Source organism: Arvicanthis niloticus, chromosome 2 (assembly GCF_011762505.2).
Source record: "Arvicanthis niloticus isolate mArvNil1 chromosome 2, mArvNil1.pat.X, whole genome shotgun sequence".
NCBI classification, from domain to species: Eukaryota; Metazoa; Chordata; class Mammalia; order Rodentia; family Muridae; genus Arvicanthis; species Arvicanthis niloticus.
This window is the reverse complement of record NC_047659.1, coordinates 4237245-4250351: the sequence shown is the minus strand read 5'-3', so window position 1 is coordinate 4250351 and position 13107 is coordinate 4237245. Positions and strand designations below refer to the sequence as shown.

Sequence of the window (13107 nt, the reverse complement as noted above, 5' to 3'; positions counted from 1 at the left end):
CTGTTTCTTATACTTTAGTACAATGCATGATTCTCTATTCCTAGGTACCTCATGCCAAACCACTCACTTTATAGTATTGGTTAAAGTCAGCAAATGACATGGAGTAATATATCCTGAAGACAGACTGTAAGCATCTCACAGGCAGGCTTGAACTCTCATTCTCTTTCTCCTCTTTAATGCCTATGTAATAATCAGCCTTCTAAGAACTTGTTGAATGGCATAGATTTTACCCAGAAGTCTTTCAATGGCAATGGTCAATACACAACTCAACACAAGCAGTCAGTCAAACAAAAAAGAGGAAGGTATTAACTATGTAACTGAGTGAGAAGTGACCTGGCTTCCAGTGCTTAAGCTAATGCCAGCAGGATTTCTCACTGCCCTTCTTTATTTCTTGTTTGGCTTTTCTGTGTTTGCTTTCTTGTGTTCACGTGAAGACATCTTTTGTCTTACATGGGTATCGTTTTAACTTAGCAAACATGTTAAGGGTATCACTTTATTCTCTTCCACTGGGGATGATATCAGAAGAGGACTGTAACTTATCAACTAGATTTGGCTGCCATCCCTAAGCAACTCAGTGTGATCACATGAATTAACTCTTGATGGCCAGGCTTGTGTCATTTGCTTGTTTCTATAACCAGAGGATGGCTGTTACATGGTACAATCAAAACAGATTTGTGTATCTAACATTCCAAATCAGCACTTAGAACCACAAATATTTTGTGTGGTAGGGCTTTTTAAAATCTGTGGATTTTAATATGTAACATACAAATGTAATAATTTATATAATCAAAATAAGAGACCTTGCAGATAAGATAAAAGTTTAAACAGGAAGCTCATACAGTCTTTTCTTACACTTTATATAAATATGCTTAGCCTGAAGATAATTTAATATACATATTATGACTTACTGTCAGATGTGGTGGTACACGCTTTTAATCCCAGCACTTGGGAGGCAGAGACAAGTGGATCTCTGAGTTGGAGGTCTGCTATCCATAGCAAGTTCCAAGTCAGCAAGGACTATATACTGAGAAGCTACTATAGAAATGTACAATTAGAATATATTTACTATGCCTGACATTTCTGTGCAAACCCTCATGTGAGGTCCACTTGTGTTTCCATGAAGAGACTCCCGTTTTGCACTTTGGAGCATTTTAACACTGTGAGTTTTCACGTGAGGGATGCTCAACCTATAGTCTCCTCCAGAATGTTCCAAGATAGGGAACTCTGGAATTCCCAGAGCACCTTAGTAAGAAAATACACAATACTGCTCTCAGGGAAAAAGCTGACCTTTAGAACTTGGATACATTCTAAGTATTATAATCTACTCCTGAAAATAACTTTCCACTCAATAAGGCATCACAGGTGGTCCAAAATCCCAAAGTATTTGGAATATTTTCCAAGAACCTACCTGTTTTGTGCCTAACTTGTTTTTTTCCCCCCGTTGGACAAGGTACAGATTGGAGGTATAACCTTCTAGAAGTGAATTAAAACTCATTAAAAATGATGGAGACTATTATGTCCTGTTTGTCATGCATGAGATGTGCAAAGCCAAGACTGGATCAGGCTCCATGAAGTTCTTAAGGAACAATTTTCTTGGTATAGGAAAATTTTTAACAAGTTCCTCTCCACAGGGTTGGCTGAGAAAGTGGACTTGTCAGTGACTGAACACAACTTAATACCCATCAGAAATAGGTGAGTAGCCACTTTTACCAACAGGGCTTGTCCAAAGGACACTCTGGCAGGGCAGCCTTTTGTGCCTTGAAGTAACTATTGGGATTCAGCTTCATGACTGTATCTTTTCTCTTTCCTACCTTCAGGAATGTTTCAGCATACAAAGCAGATCATTTTTGTTACAGATTCCATCATTAACGTGGAAGCCTAGGAAACATTATCTTCCTGAAGTTCTCTATCAACTTCTTCAAGCCTTGATGATAGAATCAATGCCAAAACTGAAAAATGCATTCCTAATTCCATTTATCTTTAAGGGGAACAGGCTTTTGTCTAATTGAGAACTTCGAGTAAAATCTTCCTGTAGAAAAGAGAAACAGGCAATCCTATATGTTTCATTTAAGTAACAGGTCACTCATTGAATGAATAATTGACATTAGTGAACTGGTTGAAGGCTAGTTAAATGTGTAGCTTACTCACTATTTGAATTTTAATTGTGTTTTTCTATTCTAGTTCTCAACTGAGTAAGTACTTTACATTGTTCCATCAAACAAAAGTATTGTTTTTGGACAATGGTGGTGTATGCCTTTAGTCCCAGCACTTGAGAGAGAGACACAGACATATCTCTGAAGCTGAAGCCAGCCTGGTCTACAGAGCAAGGTCCAGGATAGCCAGGGATACACAGAGAAGGGAAGCCCTGTCTCAAATACAAACCAACAACAAAACAATAGTATCATAAAGGGAACAGACTTCCATTTTCTTTCTTTAGGTGGCTAAGGCCACACTATTTTACAGCATTCAAGGGGATCAGTAAAGATATTACAAACCCAGAACAACTGTGGAAAATGAAGCCTCAGCAGAACCTGGAAGATGACAGTTACTTGGTAAAATAATGCCTATAAAAGTAATAAATGAAATCTATATACTTCAAGTGTATTCTGAATCTCCTAGTGTTGGGAAGGGCACTCCTTTCTAATCTGCTGATCTCTGTGCTCAGGTGCCTGTAGCTGAAGCTCTATAGTACAATTGAAGTGACTTGACCAATTATCAGTGCTTAGCTGTATAACCTCCATTGTTCCCTGAAAACCCTGGGTCTTGCATTTCTATGAATCAACTGGACCAGATCATCCCCAGAGCCTTTGGGTCCTTTCTAACACCTGTGCTTCTGAGTTTCAAAGCAAAAGTCACGATAGCCTGTATAATAGTAGTTTTGTAAGCATTTTTATAGGTAGATTACTAGAGAGTTCACCATGTAATCAGTGACTGACTGTTTAAACCAAATAAACTGTTTTGTGTAAAGAATCAGTTGTGTCACTTTAGATCAATAGCAATGTTTCTTGCTACATCATTTAAAAGGTGGCAGGAATTTTTGGTGCCAAACAGTTACCGTTTGAAAATATTCAATGTGCAATTCCAAAAATCACAAGCATATATGCCATAAAACAAAATTATTTTCATTTTTCCATTTAGCTCTCTTACTTGGTGTAACGTAATGTTTAGCCACAAAACTGTTCTTGCTGGTTCACTCAGGCTGTTTTAAAATGCAGAAATTACAGAGCAATTTCCTTTCTGGGTGGAGTGCTTAGAAAGATATTGGATAGAAGAATGATTTATGTCAGGTGACAAGAGAACTCATCCTTAGACAGTGGCAACTGTGGGTACTGTGGGGATGATTCTGTGTGCAATGAGGAGGAGAGCCTGAACATCTGACAGCAGTGGAAGCTTCTCCTCCAGCACACTTGGAGCTATGAAAAAAAAGACTTAAATAAGCAAGCAGTTCAAAAAGAACATGATAGGAAACACTCTGTGGTCTTCATTTGAGTCTTTAAAATTTTTATTTCTTGTTATTCCCTGTGGAAACAACAAATTGTTCAACACAAATTTTTTTTTGAATCGCTGTTTGGCACAAAACACAGTGGACAGAGAAGTATAATTTGTTGGAAAGCAGATCGTGTCTGCAGGAGTTCACTAGATAGTTAAATAGCTTTTTCTAAACTTTCTGATCATTAATTCATCTCTTTCAGAAATATTCAGCAAAACAGAGTATTGCTGTAGTAGGGACACATTCTGCTGTTGCCCCAAAGTGAGGGAACAGAGGTGTGCATCAAGAGCCATGGATGGCAAGAGAGTGGAGGAGCTGTTGGCCAAGGCAGAGCAAGAGGAGGTGGAGAAGCTGCAGCTCATCAAGGTGCACAAGGAGCTAGAGCTGGAATTCGACCTGGGCAACTTGCTGGCTTAGGACCACAATCCCCCCGACAGTGCTGCGCCAGGCCAGGCCCTGGCTGGAGGCTGAGCTGCGGGCCCTGGCTAAGGACAACATGCAGCTTCTCATCAACCAGCTGCTGGCAGCTGCAGACCATGGAGCACATGGAGGAGGCGGTGGTACTGCGCTTGCTGGAGCCTGCCACATGCCTGCCCTGCGAGAAGTTGCTGCCCTGGCCACTGCCCCTCACCCGCTGGCCTTAAGGGCATCCCATCAGTCCCAAAAAGAAGACCAACTTCATGTGGGATGAGGTGAGTGGACAGTGGGGGTGTCTTGGGGCTACAAGCACGCACAGGATGACACTAAGGAATGGCTCATCAAGGTGCCCAGGAGTGCTAACCCCATGGAAGACCAGTTCACCAAGAGGATTCAGGCCAACAAAGAACGCATGGCCAAGAAAGAGATGAACCTTCTGTAGAACCTGGCCTGTGAGCACAAGATGCAGATGCCCAGCTCAGCTGGGCTGCACCCTAAGGGACACCAGAGTAAGGAGGAGCTTCGTTGGGAAGCTTCCAGGAGCGCCTCCCCAAGGAGAAAGCGCCCCAAAGCTCTGGCAAGAAGAGGAAGTTTCAGCCCGCCTTTGGGGACTTCCCAGCCAAGAAAAAGCACCAGTGGGAGCTACTTCAAATCATGAGCAGTAATAAACCTCAGCTGGACGTGACAAGGGCCACCAACAGCAGATGAGGGAAGAGGTCCAAGAGGAGCCTGCCAAGAAGAGGAAGATGAGCCAGAAAGGCAAGAGAAAAGAGGGCCTGCCAGGACCTTCCTGCAAGAGAAAGGGCAGCCTGCCTGCTGGGTCAGGGAGAGAAAAGGAAAGGAGGCCTGGGAGGCAAGAAGCATTCCAGGCCACCTGAGTCAGGGGGCAAGAAGACAGGAGTGCCGCGCCAAGGTGTGAAGAGGAGGAAGTAGCGTTCTCACCTCTGGACCTGTTCTGAAAATCTAGGACTGTACTAAAGGTTAAGTTGTGCGTGCTGCAGGCTGGCTCAGGAGGTGGCTGCTGTCCTCAATGAGATTGACATTGAAGTGACACGTTTGCCTCCCCAAGAGAGTCAGTGCTGGACTATGAACTAATGGAGACGCTGACTGGAAGTTAGTGTATTTTGGAATGTGAGAATTATAGAAATGATATGGTCAGAACCAGGAGTAAGTTAAGGCCTGCCTTTTTTTCTTGACTTTGGATAGTGGGTAAGAGTTGATCAGATTTCTGAGTTATAGTAGATTGGTTTCAACATTTTTGCATTATTTTTGTAACAAACCTTATATATTTATCAAAGCAAAGGAGGATGGGGGAAAATTACGTCCACCTGTGATTTACAAGTATTGTAAAGGTATGCTGTAACCTGATGTTGCTTTTAACTTTTACTGTTGATAGGGGTTGTATGTGAAGTCAGTAACCTGGGTACCAGTACGGAGTGTGCATGAGAAAAACAAAGTAGTTACAATGGTTATAAAAAGACCCCTCCCTGGGCAGTGATAGCCCATGCCTTTAATCCCAGCACTGGGAGGCAGAGGCAGGCTGATTTCTGAGTTCGAGGCCAGCCTGGTCTACAGAGTGAGTTCCAGGACAGCCAGGGCTACACAGAGAAACCCTTTCTCAGAAAAAAACCAAAAATAAATAAATAAATAAATAAGTAAATAAATAAATAAATAATAATAAATAAAAAGACCCCTTGTATTAGGAAATCTTTGCCACTAACTATTAATATTAAAAGTATAGTGGTTTTTGATGTTGGTTCAGGTTGTGCATTTGGCCAGTGAATTGCTTTAAGTGACATATTGGAACCACACTAAGTAATGGTAGTTAACCTTGTAATGGTAATTAACTCCAGAAAATGGTTGTCATTTTGTTTGTAACTGATGGCTTTTGTTTAATTGGCTTGAGTTTACCAAGTGCTGGCCTGGAATTCAGTATGGAGCCAAGGCTGAGGTTAGAGAGGAGCAGCCACACCCAGCAGAAGATTTCATGTTTATTTCTGTCCTGGATGTTTTTCCTCGTTTCATTGTTTTATTTTTAGTCTTAATAAACTTATCTTTGCAAAATTAAATTTTATATATATATATATATATATATATATGCAAAGAGTAAGACTATACAATGAAATTCATACTTTCATTGATTGAAATCACCCTGCTATTCCTGCTGTTCTCATAAAACCACAACCACATAATGAAATTCATTTCTATACTAGGCTTGACTATTATTCCAAATCCTTTTCATTTTACCTAATAAATCCCCTGCTGTTTCTCTGCAGAATTGCCACCTTTGATCATTGTCATAGTGATACTACCTGGCTGAAGGAAGTAGCCCAGGACAACACAAATAATTTGGAAAGGACTTACATGACGTTTTCACTCTTACACCTGAGAGGTTAGGTCACATTGTACCATAGATTCAGAAGGCAGAAGCCATAGATGACAGTGCCAAACACAGTCCTTCCTGAACTACTGGACACATTTAAATGGAGGTTTCACTGGATCTCAGTGAACTCTTGAGTTCTCACTGGAACTCAGAAAGGTAGATATTGGAGAAGTGATGGCTAATGGAACTACAGAGCAGCAATCCAATGTCCCTGTTGACCTTTGCTCAAGATGCCTACTATGTCTGGTTGTAATGGAGAAAGGGAGAAAGTGGGGTTTTATCTTCTGAAGAAGAGACATAAATTTTACAATTGGATATTCCCTTGGACCTGAACTCCTTCCTATATTGCCATGAACAAGGGAGTTTACATTGCAAAAATGGGATTGTGGAAACACATGTCTGAATATATTGAAACAATGTCTCCTCTCAAGGCATGTGCACAATAATTAGAAATAATCCAACTTGCATACAATTAAAGGTGCAGGAGAACCATTGTTGCATTTGGGAACCAGGACACCCTGGGGAACTGGACTGTGGTACATGTATGGTGCCTAAGTGTAGATTTATCATGGAGAAGAATCTCCCTCAAGCAAGGACCCTAGACCTTTAGGTACTAACAAAGATGAGCTGCTCATGCCAAGGCCCTAACCAACTCTCCCGTCCAAAGTGCTTGCCTTGTAATGAAGCAGAGAGAAATCTCTAGCTTTGAAGGGAAAGTTGCCAAGGTGTATCCCCTGAGTCAAAAGAGAGACTCCAGGAAAGGGCACCTCAGAAACTGGTCAATGCGGGGCAAGCTGGTCAGCAGGTAGGCCATGGCAGTTTCCAGTGACATCATCAGTAGTCACTTCCCTGGACAATCTCTTGTATCCAGGAGAACCCGAGAATCTTCTGTGATGTCACCAGTGTTGTGGTAACACCAACTGCCTGTGGGGTATTCCTTCAGAGCCTCTGGGTTCACAAGCAGTCATGTTGTCCATGCTGCTCAGGCTGTTTCGTCGGGACAGTACAATACAACCAGAGACCAGACCTAGGCAGAAGGCATTCTGTAAAGCAGGAAGAAGGAGATGGCACTGGGGAAGACACAGTGAGTCCTGGGCAGTGCATGGGGAAGCTTCCTGGAGGAGGGGACCTTGAGCAGGTCCTTACTGGAGAAGGGCTTAGCATCTGGAGCCTCAACATTTCTCAATGGCAGACCCAGAGTCCAGAATTTCTGATGATTACTTTCGCAGAGATCCAGGAATTGACAAGCCTTCAGTTGCTTTCTGAGAGATATGAATTTCCTGCTGAGTGGCAAAGCATGCCAGATGAAAGTTCTCTGAGAATAACAAAGCCTTGCTCTCAGGATAGAGTGCTGAAGCATTTCATCCTCAATAGATTCCTGTAGGTTACATGAATATGTGATGCCAAGAACAGAGAGGGATAATCCCCTTGTCAAGTATCAAGGTCTCAGAGACTTTGGTCTGGAACACACAAGATGTGGGCTGAATTACAGTCTGGGATAAGTGTAGTAGTGTGTGGTATCTTATCATGCATTTAAGAAGCAAGGATAGGTGTTGGCTTGTGGGAGATGATTGGTGCTGGTGTTTATGGTCATTTTTTTTTTGTGTGTGCTAAGCAGTACAGACTACATCTTCAGATATAAACTGACAATGCCCTCAATTTCTTCTTGACTGGGAAAGCTTAAGCACTTCAGGGTTAGTGGGACTGCAGTAGGGACTGAGCCCTATGTTTAGTGATGGTGGTTGGGAGCAGGGACATAGGTGTGGAGTCCAGCTTGAAGATAGCTTTCCTGCTCTTTCAGGAATTCACTGTGTCTCTAGAATTCCCTCTTCCTCAGGCTTCTCTGTGGGAGTAAGTATGGTTTCTCCTTTTCCTGTCGTATTTTCCCTACAAGTTTCCTTGTGTTTCTCTACCTGAAGGGTCTGTTGGGAAAGAGTCCTCCCAAGCCTACACCATCAGTGAGCAGGAGCAGAGAGTGAAGAGGTTGGAGAAGCTCAAAAGGGACCTCGAAAGAATGAGTAATGAGAGAGATGAACTCCGGGGAATCCTGGCACATTATAATGTCAAGGATTTGAACAACAGGTAATCATTATGCCCAGTTCTCAGTTGACTATCTTGGGCCCTCTCTGCTGACCCTAGATTTCCACATATCACAGGAGGCTACAACTCCAGGCTGTCCTCATGTCAAAATGCATTTTGCTATTGGATATTAAACACAGAACTTGAAGTTCAGACAGGAGTGAGATGGGGTCACAAGCTCTTTTGATTCCTCCAAAAGAAAACTATAGCCTGTGGCATGAATCATTCAGGAAATAGCAGTATTAGTGTGTGAGCTCTTATCATGCATTTTAAGATGCCTGGACTGGTATTGTTTTGTGGGAGATGCTAGCTGCTGTGTGTTTATGGTGAATCATTTTTGTACTTTTCTGGAGCTGCTTTGGGTTCATTTCGTCCTGTCAACAACTGGGAGGACCTGGTTCTATATGCTGCCCCTCAGTGTGAGTGTATTTCTCACAAGTCATCACTGCTTTTCTCAAATTCTGTTCAGTTTACACTGAGATAATGTCACATCACTGTATGTACTTGACATTGTGATAGTGTATGTGTGTATGTGTGTGTATGTATGTCTGTGTGTGTGTATTCCACTTAAGATCCAGGGAGTCTGTGTAGTGTGATGGGGCTGGAGACTTTACCTGACTGACTTTTTAGGTAATGATAGTGATGAGGCCATGGAGGGTCACTTGTAGCATCACAGCACATGATCTCTGTGTGCACCTCTGATGGGCATTAGAAAATCCGGATATAGGCAGTAAAACCTTTTCCCTGTAAATACTGAAGTGTGGAATTTATGTAGTGATAGAACCAAGGATTGAGAAAACCTTGTCTACAAGGTGAAAAAGTGTCATCACAGGATTAATTTGGACTCAGGACTGTGGCATAGGCACCTGGAAAGTTCTTGGAGACTTAATCTATTCCTTCAAGACCACTCATGGAGCCAAAGCAGGTCAGCTCCCATTTTTTAGTTCCCTAGCTCTACTGTGCCCAGATCAAGTGTAACAAGTTTAATAAGCACCAAGAGGACCCAGTACAAAGGCATTAGGTTGTGGTATATATGGGCTGAGGTAGTTCACGATTCAACTTGAATTGATGTAATCCTTGAATCCTTAGTTCAGGGATTATTTGCTCCTTGGGCCACACCCTTCCACAGGTTCAACTTTGAGACGATCATGCTGGAGATGCAACATGACCAGGTGACTCGCGATCTCAAAAACATTCCGAAGCAGATCAGTGAGGCCTTGTATAAGTGCCAGGAGTTGACTAAAAATAATCAACTTTACAGGTGAGTGACTCACACTGTTTTTTCCCCAACACTAGGCACAGAATGTGTCTGCCCATCATTTTCTTTAAAACAAAGTGAGGACTCTGGTTCTATACTGTTTGCCTCTCAACAGGAAGCTTCCTCCCTCAAAGAAAGGCTCTAGGATTGTGATCTTTTAAAATCATTTTGATCAAGTGTGATGAGTCTGTGAGCCCCTCCAATCATTTTCCTTCCCAAGTCAGTATCCTCTAAATAGAAAAGGTGTGCACCTTGATGGAGACATCAATCAACCTTGAGTCTCTGGGGCACTGAAAACACATTTCCAGATCTGGTTTGCATGAGACACATAGAATGATGTGTATCTGTTCGGTCTCCTCTCTTCTCCTAGAGCAGCTTTGCCCTGTCTCTACCTAGAGGTGGTTCTCTAATACCAAAGCCATATATGCAATCATGGGTCCCATGTCCTCTTCTGGGAGATACATGAGTCCCTGTTGGTGTCAGGGATTTCAGAAGTACCTTCAGTCTTTTGGAATGTTGCTTTCTTCTGGATTTGACCTTCCTATATGTGAGGTCCCATGGCTACTCTGGTCTGTAGTCTGGGGCTGTCTGGGGATCAGGGCCCATGATGAGAAGAAATGGTACTTGGAGAAGTGGGAGGAAGATGGATGGTGCCTGGGAATAATCACCATTTCTTCTTTGTGGTTCAGCATCAGGAACTGTCACCTCCTGACAGAATCTCTTCGTATGAAGAGTGAAGTAAAAATGCTCTGGAATGAAAACAGGCAGCTGCTTAAGGAGCAGATTAAACTGGAAGTGTGTTCTAAGGAAACAAGGAGGCTATGTGTGGAGGCCAGCATGAAGATCTATGACAAATTTTCCAAGCATATCCAACAGGTAAGATGCATGGAGGATGCTTAGGAGCAGGTTGCCCTCATGTCTAACCATAAACAATGTCAAGCCCAGATAACCATCCTCCACCTTGTCCAGGCACTCTCCTAATTCTTATCCAGTTGTTCTGTGATCATTTACAAGACTTTCTGTGGAGTTAGGCTCTCTCAAAAACTGGATGATTGGCAAGCACACACTCCTGATCAACTACAAGCAGAAGTTCATTAAGACAGATGGGGTGAACACACATTACACACCTACATGCCATTGTACTATAGGGGTTCTATGTGGCTGCCTCCTTTGCAGTAGCACAGAACATTGAGTGATGAAGTCAGGGCCTGTAGCTAGTTTGCTTTGGACCCATGGCTCCAGCTGCATATGTAGGGGAGGATGGCCTTTTCAGACATAGGTGGGAGAGAAGGTCCTTGGTCCCATGAAGGCTAGATGCCCCAGTGTGGGAGAATTCAAGTGCATGTAGGTGTATGGCGGGCTCAGTGGTGGTACATCCTCATTGAAGGAGGAGGAGGGGGATGGGATAGGGGGTATCTGGGTGGGGAAGATGAAGAAAGGGGATAACATCTGAAATGTAATAAAATATCTAACAAAAATTATTTAAGAAAAAAAGGTGGGGGGAGAGGTCTTGTGTCTTTTCTCTTCCTCAACCCTGCATTGCAAGACGGTCTCCTAACTGAGCCTAGACCTTGGTTCATACTGACAGAGCCTGACAGATAGCTCATCCATCAGTCCTGGTTTCTGTCATTGTTGCTAGAGTTCTTTCCTGTAGCTTGTATTCAGCAGCTGACTGGATGAACAGCGATGTTTGAAAGACTTCTCTCAGGCTGAGGGTTGGGGTGAGAGATGTGAGGCTTCAAGAAAAAGATTTCTCAAACTCTCTCAACCTAGTCTGCAGAAGTTACTAATTTTTTTTAGTCCACACGGGATGGATTACAGAGTCCTGGGTCTCACATGAAACATCAGATATTCACAGTCTACATTCAGTGGTTCTTCCTGCATTTTGGTCTCCTTACTGTTTCCTGCTAACTTATGATTTCTGGTATGTGTGTGTAGGGGGAGGGGGGACTCATATGCATGTCTGTGACAATATGTATATAGATGTGCCTGTTGAGAGGCCAGTTAATTACATGTGGTTTTGATCAGTCTGTTTTGGTTAAGCTGTCTGACCAGCATCTTTGAATCTTCTGTCACCTCCCAGGCAGAGCTCCTCGAATTGCTTTGTCTCAAGTAACTGCTACAAGGTTACATAACTCACAGAGAGGAAGAACATGTTTATATGTTTCATTGTTTTGAGTTTTCTTGTTGCTGTTGTAAGAAAACAATTTCTTAACTTAGAAGAAGCTAATGCTGTCTGCTCCAGGTGTCAGATACACAATTGGCCCACTGTGCTTTCTTATGATCTTTCTTGTCATTCAGTTGAAATCAGCAGGGAAAGGAGGAGAGCGTTTGTTTGCCAGGATGGGTCTTACCCAAGACACCTAGGCTCCACATAACCCACAGTTGAGTTATTCAACCCTTTATCAAACAAACAGAACCCATGTTGCCAACACTTAAAAGTCAATAATTTCACATTTAGCCTAGCCCACCCTTCTGAAATCTTACCATGTGACTTCAGTTTCTACTTCCCAGTCCTTCCTTCATTCATTACAATTTCCTAGCCTGGGGTTTGGAGGCCCACCCATGTGAGGAACAACCACAAAGCAGACATGTAACTCCTGTAACCACAGCAGGATATGGGGCACAAAGGGGTGCTCAGCAACAGCTGGCTGCACACATGAGACAAAAGGTGGCCCCAAGGTGGTCCTTTTCAAAGGAAACTTATGGACCTGAACACCAGCCTCTTGTTCTAAGATGGGAGTGTGGGGCTCACCACAGTGTCAGTGTCAGTTCACTTTGCATCAAGGAAACATGAAACAGAGCAGCAGCTCATCATGCTGCTACACCTAGCTCATTAGAACAAGAGACAAATAGTGGTTTAAAGTCAGATTGTCAATCATTGGTAGTGGGAAATATATTTATCACTATTGAAACTGGTTATAGAGGGAAATCTATTTACCCATATTGAAATCATTTATAAGAAAAAAAAGCACTTTAGTACATGGAGGTGAGTAGGAGGCTGCTGTGTCAAATCCATGGGCCTGAGAGTCAACAAAGCTGCTTAAGGGTCTGTGTCCACCTCTCTGCCTGCTGATAGTGACTGCCTGCTGGAAGGTCAGGTGGCTCATTGCATCTTCTCAGCATCCTAGTTTGTTTTCCTCATTACCTCCTGCCTACCATTTTTTCCAACTTTGCCTAAGCTTGACTCAGTTATCTTTGGCCTTGGAGTTTGTCCTGGGTATAACTCTGTGAAACACTGAGTTGCTTGGTGTTGCATCTGCAGCAAGAAGAGGGCCCATACCTCTGATGAGGTGCTAGAACAGGGCTGCCTCAGACAGCCCCTTAGGCTCCTGGTAGTCTAAAGCACTCACCCTGTGTTCTGTCTGTAGCACTCTGTAAAGGCTGTCATTCAAAAGTGATTTGGTTTGAGTTAAAATCATCCCCAAGGAGGGCTGGAAGAAAAGAGGAACTTCAGACATGGCTGATGATATAAAATGG

General features: G+C 42.9%; 1 protein-coding gene across 1 annotated transcript in view; it reads left to right on the top strand.

Moving 5' to 3' along the window:
- Window positions 1-3986: 3986 nt before the first annotated feature.
- Window positions 3987-13107, top strand: part of LOC117702815 (disks large homolog 5-like) — a 31014-nt gene continuing 21893 nt past the window's right edge. Inside the window, exons 1-5 of the mRNA XM_076928213.1 lie at window positions 3987-4050; window positions 7234-7374; window positions 8210-8372; window positions 9499-9630; window positions 10317-10503. Of these exons, the coding sequence (XP_076784328.1) occupies window positions 3987-4050; window positions 7234-7374; window positions 8210-8372; window positions 9499-9630; window positions 10317-10503 (687 nt within the window). The remainder of the gene's footprint in view (window positions 4051-7233; window positions 7375-8209; window positions 8373-9498; window positions 9631-10316; window positions 10504-13107) is intronic.